At 34.7% G+C, this 26,387-nt stretch overlaps 3 protein-coding genes across 11 annotated transcripts in view; 1 reads left to right on the top strand and 2 right to left on the bottom strand.

Annotated features, from left to right (window-relative positions):
* LOC134792084 (uncharacterized) overlaps positions 1-26,387 on the top strand; it is a 43,203-nt gene that overhangs the window by 9,119 nt on the left and 7,697 nt on the right. For 2 of the 4 annotated variants that reach the window (XM_063763223.1, XM_063763226.1), the window contains 5 exons: positions 1,845-1,865; positions 3,542-3,653; positions 4,368-4,485; positions 6,621-6,756; positions 23,091-23,230. In XM_063763223.1, coding sequence (XP_063619293.1) covers positions 1,845-1,865; positions 3,542-3,653; positions 4,368-4,485; positions 6,621-6,756; positions 23,091-23,230 — 527 coding nt within the window. The remainder of the gene's footprint in view (positions 1-1,844; positions 1,866-3,541; positions 3,654-4,367; positions 4,486-6,620; positions 6,757-23,090; positions 23,231-26,387) is intronic. The other 2 variants (XM_063763225.1, XM_063763227.1) reach the window with 1 other exon arrangement.
* Positions 12,433-18,337, bottom strand: LOC134792098 (uncharacterized). Of its 6 annotated transcripts, none has more exons than XM_063763286.1 (4): positions 17,600-17,774; positions 16,326-16,502; positions 15,771-15,931; positions 12,433-15,166 (listed from the first exon to the last, which is right to left on the bottom strand). In XM_063763286.1, the coding sequence occupies exons 1-4, from the start codon at positions 17,629-17,631 to the stop codon at positions 14,985-14,987; spliced, it is 552 nt and encodes a 183-aa protein (XP_063619356.1). In that variant the 5' UTR covers positions 17,632-17,774; the 3' UTR covers positions 12,433-14,984. The 6 variants fall into 6 exon arrangements, 2 of the variants coding, with proteins under 2 accessions (XP_063619356.1, XP_063619355.1); XR_010144390.1 differs by lacking the exon at positions 17,600-17,774 and adding an exon at positions 18,077-18,337 and having other exon boundaries at positions 12,438-15,166; positions 15,759-15,931; XR_010144388.1 differs by lacking the exon at positions 17,600-17,774 and adding an exon at positions 17,959-18,086 and having other exon boundaries at positions 12,438-15,166; positions 15,759-15,931.
* Positions 19,860-22,889, bottom strand: LOC134792099 (uncharacterized). Its single transcript, XM_063763287.1, has 4 exons — positions 22,330-22,889; positions 21,723-21,833; positions 20,789-20,922; positions 19,860-20,104 (listed from the first exon to the last, which is right to left on the bottom strand). Exons 1-4 carry the CDS (start codon positions 22,419-22,421, stop codon positions 19,905-19,907), a joined length of 537 nt encoding a protein of 178 aa, XP_063619357.1. The 5' UTR covers positions 22,422-22,889; the 3' UTR covers positions 19,860-19,904.

Below are 26,387 nucleotides of genomic sequence, written 5' to 3'. Positions count from 1 at the left end.
GGTAAATCTTTTGATTAATACGTTAATATTAGCATAAGTTTTAAATGAATAAATGATCTTATCTTTACCAGGTATAGCTAGTAGAACTTTTATATTTAAAAAAAATGGTTAAATTAAGTAAATGCGGACTCTTTGATTCTTCATTTTGATTTGATTCTTTGTCTAATACCTCACTAAAAGTACGTTTATCATGTTTTTTGGTAATAATCCAGTAACTTTGTCGAATTTTGTAACCTGGCTCTTTTGCGTCAAATCCGGTAGTTCTGATTTTTTGCAGACTTGTTTATGATGTTGGCCCAATGAATAATCCAAGTTTGTGACTTCGAGCGCCGAACACAACTTTGTCAAAAATCGAATAAACCGCAATTTTTTTTAGATTTGGGCGATTATAACCCTAAAGTACTAGTTTTTGGTAGTCACTTCCTAGGACGTTTTTAAAGTAGACTAAATTTGCTACAATAAGTACATCTAATATTTTCCGAGATAAAGCCTTTCAAAATTTTATAATTTTACGTCAGTTCTTAGCTATAATATAAGGGTTAGGTTGGTCATTTATATGGAATTCATCACCCGCACGTTCTACAAAATATATATTTTCCATAAAAAAATGTATGAGTGCCTATTTTAAAAATATTTTTTTTAAGGAAAATAAATATTTTGTACAACGTGGCGGTGATGAATTCCATATAAATTACCAACCTAACCCTTATATTATAGCTAAGAACTGACGTAAAATTATAAAATTTTGAAAGGCTCTATCTCGGAAAATATTAGATGTACAGAGACAATTCTAGTGTCTTATTGTAGCAAATTTAGTCTACTTTAAAAACGCCCTAGGAAGTTACTATCAAGAACTAGTACTTCAGGGTTATAATCGCCCAAATCTAAAAAAATTGCGGTTTATTAGATTTTTGACAAAGTTGCGTTCGGCGCTCGAGGTCACAAACTTGGATTATTCATTGGGCCAACATCATAAACAAGCCTGCAAAAAATCAGAACTACCGGATTTGACGCAAACGCAAAATGTATAATTTTACTGTATTATAAGTACATCCAACATTAATCATAGCGGGCGAAATCTTCAAACTGACTGAAAAGAGCATACCTTCCAGACCGTTTAAAAAACTTATGCTATTAATATATTCACTATCAAACCTCCTAAATTAGAAATAAGTATAGCCACTGTAATAGCCACTAGCCATCATGCAGATACGACCTTTTAGTTTGAATAGTTTTAACGCTCTAGTATAGAAGTAGGTCAAGAGAGTTTATAGTGCGGTTTTAAAAATAGGGCACCAGTATAAAATTTACGAGTTCATTGCATCATCTTCGTGACAGTTGATTGTTTATGACCAAAACGGATGCAGTTAGAACACTTCGCAGCGAAGCCGTTAATAATTTGTAGACCAATATTATTTCTATGTCCTGTAGTCGAGATGAGTAGTTACTCATCTCGGTATATATTCAGTTTACAAGCTCAGTTTCTGTACGTAGGTATGTCATGATTCCTGAATTTAAGTTCTTATTTAAATAAATAATATAAATCACTGATAAAAAAACAACGGGTTGCACTCCGGGAGTGCCGGCAGAAGTGAAAACTCAATGACATTGTAACAGTTTTTCGATCAGGTCACGTATCCGTCTTACGAATCTTACGGTCACGTGACCTGTCGCGAGTTTAACATTTTTTCCCCATCACAAAAAGTGCACAGCGCCGCTAAAGAAGTTTTCACTTCAAAAATAAAAGGTATTGGGTGGTGGATGGCTTATGCTATAATTACTGTAAGTATACTTCTATCGCTACATATATTTATTATAACTTTTTTTTGTTATTTATCGTACAGAATCCAATGGCGTTATTTCAAGTAAGACATATACTTACGTCTATTATAATGGCTGTATGTATACAATTATTTTCTTTTCTTTGAGTGCAAGCATGTTCCTCTGTTGACATGATTATGAGATATATTTACTTATATTTCTTAGTTAATTTAATTAATGTAGCATGTGCTATTAGACCTTTATATCTTATGTTAATTAGTGACCCATACGTAATCGTAATAGCCTAATAGCTAATACCGTTCATTGTACATTCGTCATCAAATATACCGCAGCGGCCAAAGTGTTCACAGATATTTCTACACGCTTCTATTGTGTAAGATTGTCCTATATTATTTATTTATTTATTGTGGAGATGTCAGAGTGTATGTTCAGCTATTTTGGGCACCTTGGCCGCTTGTAATTATCTGCTGACGAATGTACAAATATACCTACTATATACAGCTGCAACCATAAATATGTAAACATGCATGTGCGCGCAGCAAATGACACTGCATGGTCATATAACAGTAATTATACATAAGCTCGTATGCTGTATAGCTGCCTATGTAAAACACCTTAAATATATGTATTACGCATTGTAGCCACCTTTTAGCAGAATAACCGTTATAACATTAACGAAATAACGTGATACCTACTACCATTCGATCGATGTAATTAGAGTTAGTTCTAGGACCGTTTTAACCTCCTGAGACTAAATGTACATTACAATGTACATATTCGTGCAATCTAATTTGAACCTTCCATGAACCAAATAAACTACCTAGCATTTCTTTTGTTTCATTGCTTTTTAAAACAAACTAAATTCGTTCTAATTTACTTATTGAATAAGGTTCAAATTAAAAATTTTAAAACTTTATATGATAAGTCTTAAGAGGTTAAGTTAGTAAAGCCTTAAAAGGGCTGTCTTATTTTCACTCACATAACAGAGATCATGTGCACTATAAGAATAAGTATAAAATAGGTTATTTATTATACGTACCGTTGCGCAGGATACTTTCTACCGTAGTCTGATGAGATGATTGTTGTCACTGACGTTATTTTTGATGTTACTGTTCTTGATACGCCATGTTCAGCGCAACGCTAGGTGTCCTCCTTGAGGAGTCTTCAGCGCTTTCTCGGTATTTATATCGGAATAACCTAATCCCACGATTTGGCACAGGACCTATATTTAACGAAACCCACATCGTTACCTAATGGGATTATTTTTGATTGATTGTAATTGGGATTAACTCGGTTTCCTCGTGATGTTTTCTTTCACCGAATAGCAAGATATTTCTTACTTAAATTCCAAGATACTCATTTGTGCAGCAAAGGCTTACCCACGACCCGGAGGTCCCAATCGCAACTTGAAAACCGCGAACGTCTTAGAGATGTAGTGCATACTTATTTTCCATCGTATTTTCACGGGAACTTACGAAAGCGTTTTGCTATTTCAGTCTGACTGAATATAGTAAGTCTCGGTACAAAAAAAGTACTGACATTGACTGAACTAGCATGACAAATACGAACGTTACCGAGAAAATACGATGGAAAACAATTATGCATTACACTGTACTATAGGTCGACTGACGAAAATGGCACGAATTTTATATAAGAATTTCTACAGTACAGTTGAAATTTCGCGCCAGCTCTTGTGTATCAACCTATACTTAATTAAGTACTTGTTTTTATAGTAACTAATGTATAATATATCTTTCAGCGTTTATTGAAGAAAGTGCAGCAAACCAAACTCCAGTAATATCTGAACAGAGAGTACTGGATATGATCGAGAATGCTTACCCGAACCCGTTGACCGTGGATGATTTCATCACGTAAGTTGTTGGATATTTATGAATTACAGCGCCATCTATATTACCCCGGCCACATACTCGAAGAGTGGCATGGGAAGTAGCAAAGAGAATAGACAGTATAGAGGGGTCCTGTCATAGTCACTTTTGTAGTCACAGTAAATTTACTGCCATCTATCGACACACGACTAAAACTCAAAATGAAAACGTATAAAATTATCAAAAAATGTATATACATATATGGATAAATGATTTTATTATTTTTATATTATTTTGACCCATGTTCATTCACTGATATCTATGTGTTAAAATTGTTAAATATGAAACGGTGTCGTCACGCCATCTAGCCGACCATAGGTCAAAGGTGTGTGCGCCATCTATCCGAGAATGGCTTTTTCTTGATTTCCGAGGCACGTTTTTTCCTTAGACTGAATTCATGTTATACGAAGTTACATATGTCTTTGGAAGTAGGGTGGGCAGTACAAAAACAAGTAAATCGGTAATTTAGAAAGTACGCCATCTGTTGAGGGCAGGACGCTTTAAATTGAGTTTTCCTGTTAATGCATTTGTGATCGCGTTGCGTTCGTGATATTAATTAACCCTACTAGATGTCGCTGGTGGTATTACTATAATCGGTATTTGTGTTGAAATGCAAAATACTTATCAATAAATGGACTTTATTAGGATTTGTATGACGTGTTCAGTTGAGTAGATACTTCAACATTTTGTTTTCTACAGGGCAGGAAAATGGTCGAAAACAGAAGTAAAAGATGCCCTGGAGGCGCTAGAAGAAAAGGGTCTCACACGGGCCATGTCGGACGGACTATACATTCGGCAGCACAGCGTTGACACACAGGTAACCATTAATAGCGGCATAGAGAGATATAGTCTGTCAAGCAAAGTTAGTACAGTAAAGGGCCATAAAGTTTGCACATCGGTATTTAGAAAGAGAATATTGGAGGCAACGAGAATGAAAGAGACAACGCTCTACGAAGCCGAAATTCCGATGTGCAAACTTTATGGCCCTTTACTGTAGTAAAGTATTTAGTAGCAATGTACAGCAAAGTGAAGTAGGGCAATTAACACTCAAAAGAGCTATATTGCGCTAAGAAAAGCAGCAATGGTCATCGAACCAAAATATGTCATTGTCATAACCTCAAATTTTACAAATATTTACCATCAACGAGCTTGATTGTACATTGTAGACACCTTGACTTTGCTTAAGTTCATGCACAATCTTATTTAATATATTGGTATTTAATGGTGACAGCAGAAATTTCTCTTGAAATAGCAACGATTCAGAATGTAAACAAACAAGATGGCTGTCATTCACGATCACGATCCACATTCCACAGATAAAACACAGATGACACGCGATTTTGGAATTATTCGAAAACAGTGTATCTAAACCCGCGATTTTTGAAATTTGCCGCCTTTTGCTACTGACAAGATTTGCTTGACCAAGTATAAGTAAGCTTAGAGTGCCTACTCCGTACATCAGTTTCCTTACTTACTTTGTATCTTTAGGTATTTAAATAAAGGTAAACAATCAATTTGTAGATTTTCGGGTAGTTGTAACATTTATTGGTTAACCAACCAAAAACAAAACCGCCTGGATCAGTCACTGAACGACCTGACTTTAACCTACATTATTGTGTTTATGTTTTCATCTACCCTCAAGTGGCTTAAGGAGCCATTTTTTTAAATACCTAAATATACAGAGTATAATAACAATAAGTTCTATGGGAGGTATGGTAAACAGTATAATTAATAACTTTAAAACTCGGTTAAAACGAAATACTTAAGCTTAGATCTCAATACAAATAAGTATTCGCAAAGCTCGCTTAAAACTTATCATAAATGGGTTTTTATCTATGTATAGAGTGAGTACTCTGAGTTTACATATTTGTCTATGCCTGCGGTCATAAACTACAATTTAGTCACAGGGGTGCTGACCTGTAGTGAGTGTGGGCACAGAATAAATAATAGTACTAGGTACAGAAGACTCACTCTCTAACAAAACGCGTCTGTTACGATCAGGACTGATATGGCCGCTAGGTGGCGACAGCGCCACGCGCGGCTTATGGCTAGCCACCAAAATTGGTGTGGAACAGATGTACTTGTACTCTTGTAGCTACCTGTTGCAAAGCGGCGAAATCGCGGAGTGAGCCACGCCTGGTGTGGGTGTATTTACTGTTAAATTAGGCTACGTCAGCTACCTGAGAGCTCATGAACGCTCATACTTACCAGTACAAATCCAGTTGCCCTGGCCAGGACAGAATGATGATGATAATGAACCTTTACCCTGTATATTTTACAAAATTATCCTCAGGAATTGAATCTTCCTGCCTAGACAGTAAGGTCGGTATTTGTACAGTCAACGCCGAAGTCACTAAGCGGGCGAGGTGCAACTCTCAATACAACATTATTATTATAAGCATTAACAGTATGTATTGGTGATTTTGAACACCTCACTCACAGTGACGTACAAACGATATCGTTTGTACGTCACTGTGAGTGTATACGTCACTATATAGTTCAGTAGGCATTTTCAAGGCTTACCTTCGTTGTAGCCAAGACATATATAACTTCGTATAAGACGTATAAAGTCTAAGGAAAAAACGTGCCTCGGAATTCAAGTAAAAGTCATTCTCGAATAGATGTCGCACACACCTTTAGCCTATCCTCAGCTAGATGGCGTGACGACACCGTTTCATATTTAACAATTTTAACACATAGATATCAGTGAATGAACATGGATCAACATGATATAAAAATAATAAAATCATTTATCCATATATATACATTATTTGATAACTTTATGCGTTTTCATTTTGAGTTTTAGTCGTGTGTCGATAGATGGCAGTAAATTTACAGTGACTACAAAATTTACAATGACAGGACCCCTCTATACTATCTATTCTTTTTGGTTGTAGGCATATAATCCGCATAATAAATTATTCTCCCAATTCACTGTATTTCTGTCTGTAGGTGGTGAAACAAATGCCAAAGTTATGTTCATCGCGCCAGCCAAGCATAGCTATAATAACCGCGCTGTACTGCGAGAAGCAAGCTGTGGACGCCATGATGGATAACCAAGAGACGTTCGTGCGGTATACGACAGTCGGTAAGTCTTTTAGTCACTTACTTAGCGACCCGTCACGGCTTCGCACGGGTTAGCAAATTATACACCTAAACCTTCCTCAAGAATCACTATTGATAGGTGAAAACTGCATGAAAATCCGTTCAGTAGTTTTTGAGTTTATCGCGAACATATCATACTCACAAGCAGACAGACGCGGCGGGGGACTTTTTTATAAGGTGTAGTGATGGCACAGTCCATGGTCTAATAAAACATGGTCTTCTATTCCCAGAGTGACACGGGCCTACGTCACAATAACATTGCCACTTTATTTCAACATAACATGTTACATGGGTACCTTATACCTATGGTTAATAAGTTAAAATATTTCTTTATAATATTATAATTTTCATTTATATGTATTTTATCTTAAATTTTACAATAACTCGTCATTTTTAATTATTCGTTAGCAATATCTTCCGATTCACGAAAGAAATTTCAGACGTTCGGGTAATTCTGTTTACATTACTGGCAAAACAGGATAGCGCTGTCACATTTGACAATTCGGATCTAGATAACTTCATGCCCTGACCGTCATCCTTGTCGAACGCGTGTTAATTGTTATTTCCTTCTCGCTCAGTGTCAGCAGTCGCAGTGTTTTCCAAACTTTTCACGTCGTAAGCTTGGTAATTAATGTGTAACTGTGAATTAGTTTTTCAAACGTTTGTCTTGTATAGATAAATAAAGTTTAATTTAATACATTAGATTTGTTTTATTTTACTATGTTTCTACATAAATAACTTAAAATTAATGCCGTTAAAATAATTTTCACCGTTGGTTAAAATTCTCCCACATTTTAAAGTTTGAGAACCTGTAAACAGCATGATGACGTAGGCCCGTGTCAGTTAGGTCATACGCGAATCTCGGAATAGAGTACCAGGCGGAGTATATTATTATACCATGGCACAGTCTATAAAACAATACAGTCATTCGACGAAGCCGTCTAGACAGGGCAATCGTGCGGGGTGCGAGGGGCGCGGAGTGAGTCGCGAGCACCCGAGCTGCATACATCGCCATTGTTAGTAGCTCGGTACTACTTACAGGGCTAGCGTGTTTTGTGTTGGGCAATTGTGTACGTAAAAGTACTTGTGCGGCGTCGCCATTTACGCAAAGATCAAAGGCGTCTGTCCACTGTTACTTTTTACACTGTGCTTAATGGTGTTGGTGTCACCTCGCCATGTTTTACTTTTGTGCTTAGTTAGTGTGCGCTGCAGTGGCCTCTGTTTCAATCGAAGCTTGGCTCAGTTTTTAATACAATATTTAGCTTTTTTCTAATCAAAAGACTCAAGTAACTTTTGATGTATAAATTCTCAGTGTACGATTAGTTTCAAATTCTGGTGAATTCTAAAAGAATAATACAGTTTGTATATAATTAATGCGTACCAGCCTTGAGAAGAAGAGGCATAACGTATCTGGTTTTCTAAATGTCTGATATCGAACTTTAGTCAGAGGATATTTATTTGTTCCACATACATTGTATACATATGTATACATGTACCTATATTAAAAATGTCGCGTCGCAATGATCATTCGGGCAAAAACCCGTATTTTCCGAACTATCTAACTCTTACGTCAAACGCTAACGCATAAGTCACATAATTCAATATAGGCGCCAGCCATTCCAATAAATTGTATGCTTGATTATATTGTTATTGTCAACCGTATTTCTTTCACGTTAAAATTGATTTGATCTCTGACACAAAGTTATAGACAGAGAGCTGGGGCCTATTTCTCGTATGTTACAGTTCACAAGTCTACAAGCTTACATTTAAAATTTCATTGTACAAGTGTGTTTTAATTCTGTTTCTCGTAGGAATGATTACTACAAGTGCTACAAGGCGGCTGTCTAAAGTTAGAAAATAGGTTTGTTTACTATGCAAAAAGGAAATGCAATGGCCATTATAAATGTTATCTTAATGTCAATGTCACTGTTATGCATCATAATCTTAATAAGAGGAAAATAAAATGGCTGACTTGTGTTTTCGGAATATACAAGCGTATAATAATACAAGTAGTAATGAAAAGCGTTTCTCAAAATTATCAATTACAAGTGTAAAATCAAACTCAGTTTCGTCAGTCACTCTATGAATGTTTACAAGCTTCAGGGTGGGTCAGTTTTTTTTTATAATACGGGTGAATTCGTTACAAAATTATTATGTTATTGGTCATTTACTGGTTCTTTCCCAATTATAATAATTTCATAGGAATGAGTTTACTGTTTTTTTTTGGAGAATAAAAGCTAAATTTAAATAATATTACTGATTTTAACGAAGTGCATTCAAAACTTACACGTTTGAGATCTTAAAAATGCAATATCTTCATTTATTTATTAATCGATTTTTACCAAAAACGCATATTAGCAGTTTATAGAGACTCCTTATTATTTCGTGATAAGTCACAAGCTACAAGTATAAAGTACAGCTTTTGAGACACGAAATTACTATTTTAGTATATAATATCTACTAGTGTTTGTCAACTTGTGAAACAAAAACACTTGTGAAAACTCTTTTATCCCCGCTCTTGTAACAATTATACATTTACGTGAAACGGAAACTTGTAAAAAATATTGAAATACAAGCGTTACCATAGATACACACATGTATTACAAGACTTGTAACGTACGAGAAATAGGCCCCTGGTCATGGATGTAAGTAAAAAGAGGTAGATATGGTACCAGGCGCACGATCGTGAGCCATCAAATATAGGTTCCGGAACCTATATTTAGTTAGTCGTATGGGTGACGCCAACCTGTCAAGTTGTCAAAATCGTTGGATCAAATTTTAGTTTTGTCAACTATGAACGTCACACGTCTACATAAATAAAAGGTCATTGCCCCTGGTGGCAGTTTTTTTACTTTATTTACAACTAATTAAATTATAATACTTAGTGCAATTTTGGAGTTTTTAAGCGACTTAGTGACCTTATTGCAGTCCGGCTGCCGAGTCCCGGCGGTGTTTAGGCTCGGAAAGGGGTTTATAAATATATGCAGTTTAATATACAACGGAAGTATGCCTTTTAAAAGGTCCCACTTTGTCAATTCTAGTTTCCGAGTTACGGGCAGTTTAGTGAATACTAGCTAAACTTATAAATTTAAATTAACCTTTTGGACGCCAATTACCGATATATCCGCACCGCAGGTCCAACGCCAAAGGCGGATTAATCGGTCACAGACCACGGAGCAAAATAGACCTAAGTACGTGCATGTGTATAAAGTTCAATTTCAGTTTTGACACTTCGATGACGTGGCGTACGCGTGACAGCTTTTGTGTTTGACACGGCGTTGAAAAGGTTAATTAAGACGTGATAATTGGTATACGTGACATCTCGTACAATAACATAAAATTACTCATACACCTTCAACGTCATGTCTATTGTACACGCTAAGGTAAACTAGAAAATAGAATAAGAGTAATTATCGTTTTAAATAGTCATAGGTTACACCACAAGTAACATCGGAACTGTGACGGGTTGTAGAGTCAGACCAAGAAAAGTCTGCAGCGGATTTGATAGCCCACGCAGTGCAAGTATTATTTTAAACGTCAAACTTCTATGAAATTATGCCGTATAAATAACACTGGCACTGCGAGGGCTATCAAAATCGCTGCAGACTTTTCGTGGCTTAACTCTAAAAGGGTTTTGACGAAAGTGGGGCTAGGCTATATAGGGTAGACCGAGGAAAATTAGTGTCGTTCCTAAGGTATCTGTCTTAATATCCTTCGTAAATAAAAAAAACTAATAACTTTTATATTACTTAATAGGAAATTTCAATTGAAACGGATTGTTTGCTAAATATATATACCTACTTGATTTATCTAAAACCACATTATGTGTACATTCACACATATTTTACCCGGAAAATCATAATAGACGGACAACTAATTCATTCATAAACTGTTGTTATGAATTAAGATATATGTGACGTCCCACGGTCAAAGGTACCTTATGGCGGGTATGGAGTTATGCATACCCCAGTAATCTACAATAAATAAGCTATCGATAACACAAAAGATCAACCTTCTAGGTTGCGTAGTTACAGAGATATGATTTTTTGAAAATAATGTTGTGAAATGAGCAACTTTACGATAAAGAAGTTTTAAGTTTAGCCGCCTAAAAAACTATGTTCCTGAAGTAAGTTACATAGTTGACTACAAATAATAATGCCTTATATATCTGAGATTAAAAAAATATTGCGACTTGTTCTGTAATGCAAATAGAAACTTTTGATATCGACTGATTTATGTGTATACTAACCAATCTCTTGAAAATAAAGTTTTATTTCATTTTCACGATTGATTGCAATGAGCTCTCAAGATTTAAATTTTATCTATTAGAAAACGACACTGACAGACAGTTTAAGCAAAAAACAATACCGATTTAGAGGTGAAAATGTATTTTCTGACTTTTTCATATAAAATCACAAAATTGAATATTTTTACTTTTAATGTGACACACAATCAATTTTTCTGAGCACATATGAAAGAAATTCTGTCATTCAAATGAAATAAATCCTAAAACCCCAACTAAATACTATATTTAACCCCTTATGCCACTTTAAACTTACATAACAATAACAGTATTTGCTCCATACATTTACGAAAAGGTACCTTATGGAAATAAATCTAATAATACATCACTACAAAATATCAATCATATTATAGTTTATCTTTTATGAATAGAAAATATTAATTTACATTAAACTGCCCCCAATTTAATTAGTTCTTCGTCATAATAATCTTAAAAAAGACCAATAATTTGTATGTAATGAAAAGGTACCTTGTGGTCAAGTTACATGATGAGGCATGATGATGATGGAACAATTAGGATAAACTAATAATATTTTGGGGTTAAGATGGTATAAATCGTCTATTTCTTATCAATAATATATTTCGGTTGCTATTGAAGATAAGCGGCATTGAGGTTCAATGACCTCAGATATTCCATAAGGTAATGCGTCGGGTATTGGCATTTTTCAGCAAACCAATGGCTGATTTACTGCATGCGACCAAACCAAATGAAGATTATTCTAGTTAAGAAAGACTTGACGAGAGTAACTTTGGTATAATAGCAGTCTACTTGGATTTGTGATGTCGGTCTATGTACGGTTATAATATTTGCGAGGCGCCCCAACCAGAACTGAAATTATCAAATTAGTTTTGCAGAATGCTAATACAGTTCTCTACCAAACTTCTTTTCCCGTATTGACTAGTTTTTTTGGGAATTTTCAATCTTTTTTCCATAAGGTACCTTTTCTACTAAACTCTGAGACGACATTACTAGGCTTATAACTAACTTATAACAAAAATAAAAACAGGTAAACAAACGTTACGCATTAAGGTTTCAGATCACACAATAAAAAAAAATTGAGCATTTTTTCACCTCTTTACAAAACATTTAATATCTCCGAAACTAGAAACCCTCATAAGGTACCTTTTCCCGTGGAACGTCACATATTTACATTTACGTCAATGCTCCTACTATTTCTGTGTTATTTCCCGAAAGATGCATTCATAATAAATAACAAAATTCTCGGAGTTAATAATTGAAATTGAATAAGGATAAGGACGGATTATTTTAGGTTTAGGCTGAGAGTAAATAAGGCATTATTTAACGGCTTGAGTTTCAATTAAACACGTTTGTATACTATATATGTCAATATTTATTTCTCGCTGTGATGCAAAAATAATATTCTACCGTATACATAAACATAAACTGCTAAAACTGAATACGCGTTGAAGCTTCCTAAATCAAACGCCAAAAATAAATAACAATACTGGTTACCACTTTTCAAATGTTATTACAACCAGTTGAAGTAATACTCGAAAATCTAAATGCGTATCACAATATTTAATACCTATACAATACACGAAAGCTCGGTTAAAGTAGGTAACTGAAGTACTCGTAATAATAAATATACCTATATGTATAACGCGTCTTATCTTGTTATGTGTCACACGTAAACTTTAAAAGTTGAGGGTGAAACTATTGAGAATTGACAATCTATTTTAAACATCCTTTATTTGGATTTGTAAACGTGTTAACGTTACAGACATGGGAGTTATGAGTTGACGCATTGAAATGTAACGTATTTTATCTGTTTACTGAAGGCTTGGTTTGAAGTGTAAACTGCTTTAAACACTAGTATTTATTGCTAGTACAAACAACTACAGTTACAGCTTAATCTTTATATAATACTAACACTACTAACAGTGTATAAGGCACAGTATAACACATACACAAATTAGTGACAATGCGGGACTAAATGCTTATCTATATTTCAGGAAATACATAAAACATACACGTATTTAAGACAATTATTTAACTTTTTAAACCTTTTCTACAATTCCAAACATTCTGTTTCTGTTATTCATTGGACAGTGTTATTAAATTTAAGTTTACAGTTAAAGGACTATTAAGTGTTATTAAGTTTTTTTTCGCCACCGGTCCGACAAGAGCCTAAAGATATGTAAGTTTTTTTACATAGATAGGTGTTTTTTACATCTAATCAACTTATATCATGGTGTACTGATTGTAAAAAAAAACAATTGCACAATTTATATCCTGATAGCGTTTACAACGGTGGGATTATATTAATAACATAATACCTAACTAATTAACATTAATATACAAGCATATCAATCACCGTAAGTGTCATTGGAAAACTTAGAATTCAAAATCACTCGTTTTGTATAAAGTTAAATTCTATACCATAAGTCAGGGGTCGGCGGGCCGGATTGGAACGCGTCGCGAGCCGGATTTGGCCCGCGCGCCGGGGTTTGGAGACCCCTGCCTTAAGTAATCATACTCGTAGCTGTACAGAGCAACGGCACCATCGCATGACAAGTTTATTAACACATTTACTGCCAAGAACACGCCAGGTGTGTTCATTTTGTATTAGAAATGGGCACTGAAAGTGTTAACACACTTAACACTTACCCAACTGTCAGGTTGTTATATACAGAATTACATTTAGCAATAGGTACATAACTAAAAATACAAATCTATGTGTTACTGCATAAAATAAAATAAGCGTTTAAAAATACAACATCAGATGCAACATATTATAAACAAGTACACCATAAATATCCTGTTTGATAATAGACAACAGCAGATCGTATCAGAAACACGAACTACGAAGTTCCATCCAGAACTGGCTTTGCATATGTGGGTGTGACGTCTGTTACTCAAGGGCCAAGATAGCACGAGTCTGTTAATACTATCTGTCCACACTGTTGACTGACTATCCGTAAACCGTATTACAAATACATAAGGTTCACAGATGGTCAGTTAATTGCTGTTAATACATGCGGAACAGTGGGCCAAAAAATTTAACCTCATGAGCGCGGAAGACTAAATTACGTTGACCGAATGTCGTGCCCGAGACCCTACATCTTATATTTCTGTGGCGTTAAGATCGTAACGTTCATGACTTCAGCTCGGTGTCAAAAAAAGGGCTGTATGAGGTTTAATTAATTTCTTTTATGAACATTTATGGTTGACTGGTCCAGCCTGCCACCTGGACCAGGAAAGCCATTAATAGAAAGGAATGGAAACAGCTGGGAGAGGCCTTTGTGTCAGAAGACACGCTGAACACTAATCCGGACAACACGATCTGTTAGTTTTTAAGTAAATTTGTTTATAAATGTAATGTAATACTGTTTTAGTTTCGGCAATAAAGGCTATTATGATTATGATTATGGTTGACTGGTAGAGAATGTCTTAAGGCATTAAGTCCGCCATTTATACAATTTTATATCGTGCAATAAAGTTTAAATAAATAAATTTATAACAAGCAAAATAAAATAAAGACATTTAATAAATAATCATCCTAATTAATACAGTCGTGATTATAACTATTCAATTATTGTACTTGAATATAAATAAGTAATTTATGAAATAAGTAATTTCACATACATTACTTAATACCAAATGCGTCATCACTATAATAATTACAACAAGCATCCATGGGATCAATATTACAACAAATATCTCAGAATGTGCACAAATAATACCAGTTATCAATTTTGACACAACCTTTAAGCATTATAATTATAATCTAACATGTAACTATTGTGAAGTGTTTATTAAACAAAAAATATGTAAAAGTATTTTCATAACTATTTAAAATGGGTTCAAAATTGTGAGATAGTGAATTGTTGATGATTATATTGATTATCTAAAAAAATATGTGTACATAAATATTATGCACAAGATTATTAAGCAAATTTAAAATTTAGTCCGGTAACCTTCACATCTCCTAACATTTCCAAAAATGTTATTTTTTCAACATCATGTTTCAATTCAAGAACATCTAAAAATGATCTATTTATATACATTTCCAAAGTAGTTCTTCCGTAGCCTCCTTCAAATTTGAATTCTAACAAGACATCTGAGGAACCTAAAACAAAACCATCAAATTTAATTTTTCATTGTCATTATATTTCCTAGTTGATTCAGTGAAGCTTTTGTCAACCAATGAAATAATGTTCATTCAATCAATTTATGGATAAGAATAAATGGGTAAATCAAATTTTTTTGTTGTTGTTCTGGGGGATAACAGTATTAACACCAATTGTTAGAAAAAAAATGTGTACTTAACTCAGTTTGAGTTACACATTTCTTAGATGATTAGTAGATAGCCTTTAAAGAAATACATAGTCTTAAAATGACAAAAGATGCCTGTTTGATGCGATATTATTCCACACACTGACTAATTTAAAGTGTGACCCAGACAAACTGAAACTTACACAATTAATCATTCCTTTATTTTATCATATTTATGTCAGTTTTGCTAAATCAGCATGTATAATCAGGCAAAGACGTAGTGTGGCTGCGCTACTTGTCATCGGCCGCCATACTGCCCTGCATACTTCCCTCACTACTTCCCATACCACTTGTCGAGAGTGTGACCGGGGTATTAAAAACAGTAGACATACCAGTTTGTCCATTGGAATGAGGCTGCATTAATAATAAAATTAAAACATAAATACCTGACATCATACCATTGGCTTGTCCTTTGACCTGATCAGATTCTGGAATGGCTTGCTGACCATTTTCTATCACTCTGACAGTTATTTCATTTCTCTGGAAATCACTGTCTATTTGACAGGCAATATTATTATTATCTGGCCTTGGTGATCCCGTCAACAAATTAGCAGTGAATCTGGAAAAAGATAAGTTACATATTAAATTATTCAGTTTTTATCCAAACTGTTTTATTTTTAATGCTTAGATACATGTTTTATTAGGCAGGTTAAAAATATTAAACACCCTTTCAATCAGAATCATCTTTTTATTAAATTTTGATCCTTTACAATAATTATAAACATGTTGGAATCCAAACAATGATATAAAAAAATATTTTTAGAGTGGTGTTATTCGTAAATGCTTGTCAAATCGAACGAGCGTTTGATAATCGTTTATCCAACATTTTGAGATTTGTGTTTGATAACAGGGACAAATTTAATAGAGGTTTGCTAAGTCTTATGAATGAAGGGTTAGACATTTCCACTAAAGTAAATTCACTATGACTTCAGCTAGAAATTATGCATAGGTACCTGTTAGGATCATTGATAGTGCAAGAGACCTCCAAGGAATCTCCGTTGCTCAGCGCCCGCGGTATCACAAACATGTTTCTTTCTGTCGATCGCGCCGGCCGCAGGGGAACGCTCTCGCTGCCGCCATTCAACTGAGTGCCATAAACGCCATCACCGCGCCCATTTTCCACACCACTTCTAAATCAATAATAACTAACTTTAGTCTCCTATATTATACAACAGATTATTTTAAAATATCCAGGTCGGAAACTAGTTACAACTTACGAAAAGCCGAGCTAAACTATCAGAGATATTGATTCAAGTGTCACTTATTAACCGTGTCCAACGTTATAAAGATAACAGCATTTACTATCAATTGACGATAAACGCAGTCTTCATAAAAATATGATTCACTTTCATACATTATTATTCATTTGTCGTCCAAAATAATAATAACCTTGACTTGAAGAAAACTACAATTACAGTTACACTGACGCATCGTTAACGTTGACATTGACATTTGGGTCACGTCTGGAAATTTTTGTAGCTACGAAAGTTTGAGTTCGTAGTACTTTTTTACACGACATACTTAATAAAATGTACCTATTTTACGGGTTTATATAAAATAACGGTATGAATTAACATTTTACATATATACCTACCTATTGATAATAACCTACCTAATCTACCTATTAAGAAAATTACGCTGTCTATGTAAGGCTGTAAGCCCTAATCAGGCTGTCAGGTTTATCTTAAAGCTGCCGTTTTGGCTACTTCCGTCTAAGTACCTGTCCATATTTTTTTATCTTGTATGGTTTGTACTGTACCGTATAAAAACAAGAATATAATGTTTTTGTTTATAAACAGTAAAAATTAAAGGGGATAAGCTCGAAGAAATATTCACATCTAGGTACTAACTTTATGGGCGGGTTATTGACCGGGTTTTTATATTACATACCGTTTAAAACACTGTAGGTACTCATTTAAAAAATAAGAGCCTTTCATCTCTTATCCCTCTTTAATTATTAATACAGTTAGAAAAAGACGGGTACCTATCTCGCGGCGAGATACCTACTGTCGCGCCAATCATGTGCTTGGCCTAATGGTGCACTTAGATAAAAAAGATTTTGACAATAGAAAAGTATCTACTTACAAGATTTTACATTAAGATTATTGTAATATTATAAGGTACGTTAGAATTTCAGTAAATTAAAATCTTGTACGAACGATGTCGGGGGTATAGCTAGTTATTTAATAAAGTTAAAAGCCTAACTTATTCAAATTTTATTCCATACCCAGTCCAACAATCCCAGCATGCTTTCAACATCTTCAGACACTTGTTAACACTAAACTGCGAACCGAACTGATTTCAAAACACGATAATAAATCAAAGAACGGTACAGTGCTTAAAATTCCAAAGATGGTTTTCATTAACACGATGACGTAATATTGAAAATAAACAATACATGAACACACCGCTGTTAACAGTTATCGCGTCATCTCACATACCCGCTTGCTCGTACAAGTTTTGTACACTATCACTGCACTGTATTGACCTTAAAAATGCTTTGTAGACAAATTTCTTGTATAAAATGATTCTGTGACCAACTTCGCGCGTAGACACGCGCACCTCTCTTTACCTGACCATGATAACTAAATCTTACTAACTACATCACAGCCTTCGTTGTGAAAAACAAAGTTGATTTCGTTGTGACGAAATACAGCTGCGCGCTATTCACCTCTCTTGTAAGGTTTAAATTATAGTAATTTACTTGATCTAGGTGTTCTTCGTCCCTGACGACTTCGAATCCGTCAGTTTGTATGTTAAATAGTCGAGTGGGAGTAAGATGAATGGATTAGACGCGTTCTCTGTATGAAAGGCTATGCTTGTGAGTGAGATGTACGAAATGGAGCGGACGGCGAGACGGTACCGTAAACGTTTTTCAATGTGTGCTGTGTTCCGTGGTACCAATGCGTGGTGTGGGTTACATTCCGACACACACAAATACTTCTCCTAAATGTGGAACCGATCAATTTATATTTAGACATTACAATTCTCAATAAAAAGGCGGTATCTAAGTAGGTAGGTATGTTCACTGCATACGAACAGTAAGTAGGTGCCTACCTACTTTTAAACAGTAAAAGCAGGTTAATAAATAAAGAAGACTGACAACCTCCATACAAGAGAATAGTCATTGATCGACGGCAGCGTATTCGTATTTATGAAGAAAATTAGGTACTCGTAAACTAAAATAATTATCGTTCTATCAATTTAATAAGCTTAGATATATTCACCAATTGATACAATAATATTAACAGAAAAATATTTAGCAAATAGGTATAGGCACCTACGCCATAAATCTGCAAAAACTTTTGTATAGAAATAATTTATAATCAGAATCAGAAAGAATCATCGCATTTATTCGTGATAAGCTATAACATTAAGTAATTTGTATGTTTAATTGTTACGTTTCTATCTGTTCGTAATTTGTGTTGGTAGTGATAAATATATTATTTCGTACTAATACATACCTAATGTCAAATCTTGTAATATAACTACGATTAATAATTAATTACTTTAGAGATATACTTGTTGCGGGTTTAAGTTGTCACGTCACGTGGGATTAAAATTATTTCTTCAATAAAAACAGGTTCACTTAGTATTCTCGTTTATTGAATCATTGTTGCGTAATAAGTAATAACATAACACATCTTAATAACGTTAGAAATAATAAATAAATAAACAATCATCATCATTCCTTTTCGTTTAATTTACTTAATTGAAATTGTCGACAGGTTTACTTACTTTACTATACTTATACTAGAATAAATAATCGAAGTATTTACATTATCTTCCTACAAAATAAATTAATTTGACTAGGATTTAATACCATTTTTCCTTAATCTATCCTACGTACATACAATATGAGGATACTTTATTTCTACATCGATACAGACACGTCTCTATAGTAGTTAGAAAACCAAACGGCTATATAGAACGACTTTATACGAGTGCATTTAGGTACACCGCAAACCGTATTTTATATGAAACTTAAAAAAAGGCAGGACATTACGTTTTGGCCATTTGGTAGTACTAAAATTGGTAAGCCATAAGGCTATATAGAACAACATTAGAGTAGTTATAATAGTTAGTAAACATAGCAATCCACAGATACCTATACAGTTTTAAAAATTATCTTATTTTAAATCTGAATGCATACCCAACTTTGTCATTACTCATTAAGTTTTGGTCAACACTATACATAATTAGAATATTTACCAATTTGACCCATCGGTTTACCTATGAATCTGTATATAATGTCTACAAGAGTAATAGGTACATAAAATTTACTAGGAACATAATACTAGGCAAATTAGTTAATAAATCACAATTTTCAAAACAATACAGTAGCTTTAATATCAGTCACTTAATGACAGTTATACTATAACGTTTCAGCGTTACGACCGGTAATTTATCTCGCGGGCGAGATACTGTCGCGCCAGTGCTAGCCCGGTTGTTAAAAAGAGTTACCTATACCTACAGTTTGTCATTTCTTTCCAATTATTGAGCATTGATTAATTTCATACGTGCTTAAATTACTACTGATATTCGTGTTTAAATTCAAATTCCAACTTTTTTATCTCCTCAATGCCTCCGACCGAAAAATGCTTTAGTTTATCAAAGTCTGCCAGGTCGATTAAGGCGGCGTCATGATGGTTTCCATTTAGTTCCACTGTTAGCATGAGACTATTATCTATGCGTCCGGCTCTGATAGCTATTACGTGATCTATGATCTTTTCTGAAAACAAACGAATTTCTTATACATATTTTACCAAACTTCTCGTTTGTAATTTTATGAGAAACCTACAAATAATAGTTGTTATGTGACTGCTACATAATGAAATGATAGGTTTTAAAACACGTGTGGGTTTACGAAACCAACGAAGTGAGTTTGATAACAGGATCACACGAGTGTTTAATGCCTATTATGTGCAGTACATACTTTATCTACACACACACATATTATGAGATCTCTATGATTTGTTCAGAAACCGCATGTTACGACCGCCATTGCAGCATCTGATCACACTGTTTGCAATTGACATTTAATTTCGAGTAAACCGTCATCTCCACTGATACTAGAAATAAGGTCAAATCAAATTCCTTTATTTTTCAAAGGTGTTCAAAATTTTTATGTAATTATTAAATCGATATTGACGTTATTATTACGAAATAATAACATTTTCACAAATAAGAACATTGTTCTAACAAATAAGTAGATTGTTTTTAGGCTGGCCGTAATTTGTGTTTTTTGAACGCATCATAGAGGATTTATGATGTGTGTGTAGATAAAAGATTCAAAGGTCAGTTAACTCTAAACTTACGTAACATCACTTTACTCTTTTGGTATCTCATACGGAGATGATTCCTATTAAATAAAGAAGAGTAAGATTAAAATAGTTTGCTTTAATATTTTACTTACTAGGTTCCGCCGATCTGCTGGTCCATTCCTGGTTTGGCATAACGCAGATATGCTTGCCTTCAATGTTGTTGCTCATGCAATAATCGGGTATAGGCTCGCTATCGTCCTCCGCTTTGGGCAGCATTTTCACTTTCCTATAATAATTAACATTAGTTTTAAACAGGTATTAATATAACTAATGTCATCATCATTGGCCACAGCATCTTTGCAGATGATAGTTGCAGCGACTAAAGAAGGTATTTTGAGGAGGTAGTCTTCAGCCTACATCGACTGCGATGACTGTATAGATAGACCAATGGCCGATCGGCATTTCTCGGCCGCATCGATCACAGCTGTGACACGCTAACTAATGTATATTTATAGGTATTTATAATATATGGAAATATAGTTGATTTAGCATGATTCCGAATGTAACTACTTATTCCGGAAGATTTCAGCTCCAAACATGGCTTTTACGGAACTATCACTCTAAGAAAATTATGTAAATAGGATTCATATTTTTTGCAATAAAATACTTAAGTACTACGAGAGTTACTTGTCAAATTCCATTCTAAGAACATTTTTAGGATGGCTCGGAAGTATTCCCACAGAAGGGTAGACCGAGGAAAATCGGATCACATGGCGTAACAGATGAAACTTAAGAATCGTTTTTAAGCTATTGCCTATTATGGTAAGAGGAGATAATTGTACGGTGCAAAGTTTGGCATGCTATATGGTATGGTAATATTAATGCAATATGTCAAGTATTAACAATTTTTTTTGTTCCGATTCCACGAAGTGGATGATTACTATTGTATGTTCAATTTGATTGACATTGGTACCTACATATAAAATATAGGTAGGTAATATTATAAAACCATTTCTTAAATTTATTGCAATTTTTTTTTTTTTTTTAATATCAGTAGGTATAAGTGAATCCTGATAAAAAACTTACAATTTATTACTTGTGCTTGCACTTGTAGAGACTGATACTGTTACGTTCATAGTAAATCCTCCACGAGCCATAGGCGGTAGATCGAATTCGTTGTTTTGGTGAGCGATGGATCTAAAAAATAATATAAAACTTACATTATATCACTAATACTAACAATTTAAGATACAATTCTATGATCTAACGTTTCATTTTTTTATCAGTTTTCGTTTATTAATAATAACAAATCTGTTTACAATATTAATAACAAACTTGGGTACGAACCTCGCAACGCAAATTAAAAATTGCCTTGATAACATTTCTTAGACTTAAAAAAAAATATCGATATAATTATGATTCTTAGATGAAATTTAGTGCACTGTTTTGAAAGTAGATATGTAAAGTATATAGGTACCTAATTAAACAACCTTTTAATTTTTCAAATTGCGAGCATAAAGTAACATAAACATAACTAATTGGATCGATAACGCTCCTTTGACGAATACCAACATTTATTAACATTTCTCCTTAGAAATGTTGTATTAGGTATAATAGTTGATACTTATGTAATTCATCGTATATATTTAGATAAAAAAAAAACATACATTTAATGAGTTTAAATAAAACTTACCCTGACTCCGTTGTTGGTGCAGCATTAATTTGCGCAATTATTGCCATGCAAACAAAAAACACTGCAACTTCCATTGTCATAGTTGTACACATAAAACTAATAAAATATAGGATTAACAAAATTGTCCTTAAGGACAGTTAGTTAAACAAATGGAACAAATTTAAAGGCACCTATTATTTATTGCCACCAAATAATGGTTATGCTAATAGGACCATACTATTTTGAACCACTTTGTGAACTGGTGTTATTGTTTAATGAGCATCCTTTATATCGTATATTAATTGTGACTCAACTACGATTTACGTACATGTAGGGGATTCAGTTTGTTGTCTTTTCCCTTTAATTTGTTCATAGAATTCCCTCCAATGCATCTTTACCTCGGTGATATGCTTTAGTTTTCCATTAATGACCTCAATTTCATAACAAAAATGAGATCATTATCAATGTAATCCTTTTTACAATATTTTACTTAACTCCCAATGTTTAAGCTATTGTTTTAAAGGTGACGTTCGTATGGCGACTGCAACAGCATTACTGCTGCGGCATTGCGACAGGAAGATATGGGACATATCTGTCGCTATCCGAATGTAACCTTAACACTATCATTCCTATCGAATGATGTTTGATTAACAGGTGCATAGACGTACGCACCTATAAGCACCCGTTAATCACGTTTTGTACAAAATAGTTAAACGTTGACTTTGTAAGCGGAAGCATATTTAAGCATTTAGCTTACCTTACCCTTGTTTCTTTGTTTCTAGGCGAATCCAACGTGTATACGTTGGGCACTATTGGAGCACATCGCGTGGTGACCACAAAACTTCCCTCCGTGGGTCGCACGAGAGAAGCGATGACAGCAGCAGGCAATACAACCACGAGACTTCTTGGCATCTTCCAAAAGGTACTCGAATATTAGTTGTAATTGATCCTAATTCATTTATAAAGTAAAGAGGATGAATGAAAGAAGACTGACGAAAATGCCACAGACAGACCTTGGCGGCAAACATATAACACTCCTCTTTTTGCGTCGGGGATTAAAAAGTAACATGGTAATAACTTAAATTAACATTATTAGATAAATAAGAGGTCGATTCGGGTCACGGTCAACCTAACACGCTCCTCCACGCTTCGCTCGTCGTCGCACCTATCTTCTGACTCTGGCAGAATACCCTGAAAACTAGTTTTAACTAGTGAAAACGCTATTTTCCCAGTCAAAGCTAGCTTGAAATTTAATATTACCTAACGGCAGTAACCTGCAGCATGCAGGTTATTCCTATAGTATTTGACCTTTGGTATTTTTCACACCCTCATACGTCACTTAATGCGGTTTAGTCTTACTGTGAATGAAGTATGAGTCCTGCAAGAATATTAGGTACCAATTGCATTTAGGTAGGTACCTATCGGTCAACTGAAAGGTACGTCAGGTAATTCATAATGTTGATGGTTATAATTGCTAAGGAATCCTATTCCAGAACGGACGAAATACATTGCTATGCATTAATATTGAATCCATTGCTATGCTAATCGTACTTCCAGCCAGCCATTGGTTTATAAATAGGTTAGCAACACTTCGAGAATAGATGGATAAAATATAACACACTGCATGTCTCACATTTTGCAAGCTCTATATCATAACATAGATTAATTAAAACGGAATTCGGGTAGCAATATGCAATGTAGGTAGGTATATAATGTTAAATTCTTTGGTAAACGTGCCTGTTATGTACACATTATTTAACACGGCGATTAGTTGCTACCCGAGATTTTTTGATTAGAACTCCTTAACCTGTTTAAAATGATATGCATAATGGGATGGAAAAATTTGCAGAGCGCATTTCAAGATCGCTTATTAAGGTCAAGTGGTTGTTCATTCAGAATTGTTTAATTCGTCCATTAAAATGGTGACATCATTTATGTGCTAAAAATTTGTGTAGGTATAAATTTAATAGTTCCTACAGGTGTGTATGTCCAAAACTTGATCTGGCCCCAATTTCACATCGGTGACAGGTGCGACAATTGTAAAATCACTGTTGCTGACGTCACAGGCATCCATGGGCTACGATTACCACTTACCATCGGGCGGGCCGTATTCCTGTTCGCCACCATCATTGTATTATTAATAAACCGGGCAAGTGCGAGTCGGACTCGCGCACGAAGGGTTCCGTACCATAATGCAAAAAAAAAACGAAAAAAAAGCAAAAAAAAAACGGTCACCCATCCAAGTACTGACCACTCCCGACGTTGCTTAACTTTAGTCAAAAATCACGTTTGTTGTATGGGAGCCCCATTTAAATCTTTATTTTATTCTGTTTTTAGTATTTGTTGTTATAGCGGCAACAGAAATACATCATCTGTGAAAATTTCAACTGTCTAGCTATCACGGTTCGTGAGATACAGCCTGGTGACAGACGGACGGACGGACGGACGGACGGACGGACGGACGGACGGACGGACAGCGAAGTCTTAGTAATAGGGTCCCGTTTTACCCTTTGGGTACGGAACCCTAAAAAAACTTTATTATATCGGAAAAAAACAGATATTTCTTTTGCGAAGTTTCTGACAATTGTCAAGATTTAGAAGAATTGTAGGTAATACCAGGGGTGCGAAACTCCTGACTTCGGCCAAACTCGGCTCCGCTCGGCTCAGCATTGCTCCGAGCAATTATTAGGGTTGGCACCACTTGACTTCCTTTTGCGTGCACGACCACAGATAAGATAATCACTTGAATTTTGACAACCCTAAATAGCCGAAAGGGATAGTGCCATATATTAGAAAGGGATAGCATGATTCGACCCTGAACCGCTGTCAAACTTCGGTTTTGTAGGAAGTTTCCTTTCTGTACGGCAGTACTATTATTTATTCTGTCGTAATACTTGACAGGTAATGAGTTATATGTCGGAATTTCGTGACAACTGTAGTGTTTCTTGTGACAATTGTCATAAACTTAGCAAGAGAAATATCTGTATTTTTCCGATATAATAAAGTTTTTTTTAATAATACAATGGTGGTGGCAAACCGGAATACGGCCCGCCCGATGGTAAGCGGTAACCGTAGCCCATGGATGCCTGTGACGTCCGCAACAGTGATGTTTTACAATTGTCGCACCTGTCACCGTGGTGAAATTGGGGCCTGAACTATTTTGTTAACTACTGAATCTTTTTTTAAATTATACAGATAGTCTTTTTTTATTAAAGGAAAAATGGAAGAATTTCATTTTCCATTTTCCTTTAATTTGAAAGTTTTTAGTATCGCTCGTAGACGTTTCTGCTTGATAAAAAATATATGCTTAGATAGTCTTTTGTTTTGGTTCAACATCATTCCTTTGACGATGCGTGTCGATATGTGTAAGATATCTAAATCTAATAATAGAATTGACTCATATTGGCAATGATGTGTGCAAAGCCGCAAAGGGAGGGTGCTCAAAATACACAACGAAATGATTATTCGTTTTACTACTGTCTAGACACAATTCAATTTTACGCGTATTTGATGACTTTATGACAACAGTGGTGCCGCGTTAAAGTATTTACGACACAGACTAATGGGCATTTACTCTACAAAATAAACGATCGAAACTGGTACCTACTCTTATTGATTTACAACATTACTACCTCACTTACTAATTTGATCTTTATCAGCCGGTTAACATGCAATAAATAAAACCTTCACAGTTAATAAGTCGTTTCATGCCTACGTAGGTCTTAAGTAGTTACACGAAACTGATTATCCAGGCACGAAAAAAAACCGTAATAATAAAAAATTACAACTAAAAGTAACACCAGGGGGGCCGATTTTTGAATTCCGATCATTCGATTTCGGCACTCGAAATTCGGTGGAAAACGGAGAAATGCTAATTTTTTAAACACGAGCGATAGAAATTGGGAATCGAGTGGTATTGACCACTCGATTTCAATTCTATTAGTAGAATTTAAATGCCTAGTAGTGGAGATATTATTGAACGAAATACACGAAATCGACCGGTCGAAATTCAAAAATCGGGCCCCAGTACATAGGTAAGTTTTTAATAAAAAAAGAGAGCTCACTGACATTAATGTGAA

The sequence above is a fragment of the Cydia splendana genome, chromosome 7 (assembly GCF_910591565.1).
Source record: "Cydia splendana chromosome 7, ilCydSple1.2, whole genome shotgun sequence".
Lineage (NCBI taxonomy): Eukaryota > Metazoa > Arthropoda > Insecta > Lepidoptera > Tortricidae > Cydia > Cydia splendana.
Note: the sequence above shows the minus strand (reverse complement) of the source record. Positions and strands in the feature narration are given on the sequence as shown.

Bases quoted from the DNA above. Each gene is read 5' to 3' on its own strand.
- LOC134792098 (XM_063763285.1), bottom strand. From the start codon at position 17,631: ATGTTGAAAGCATGCTGGGATTGTTGGACTGG. The intron at 16,503-17,599 runs GTATGGAATAAA...TTATTGATTTAG, and splicing joins TGCTGGGATTGTTGGACTGG to AAGTGGTGTGGAAAATGGGC. The intron at 15,167-15,758 runs GTATTTATGTTT...GTTTTGTTTTAG, and splicing joins AGCCAATGGTATGATGTCAG to GTTCCTCAGATGTCTTGTTA.
- LOC134792099 (XM_063763287.1), bottom strand. From the start codon at position 22,421: ATGTGTACAACTATGACAATGGAAGTTGCAGTGTTTTTTGTTTGCATG. The intron at 20,923-21,722 runs GTAAGTTTTTTA...TAATTATTATAG, and splicing joins GCAAGCACAAGTAATAAATT to GAAAGTGAAAATGCTGCCCA. The intron at 20,105-20,788 runs GTAAGTAAAATA...GTTTGTTTTCAG, and splicing joins CAGCAGATCGGCGGAACCTA to AAAAGATCATAGATCACGTA.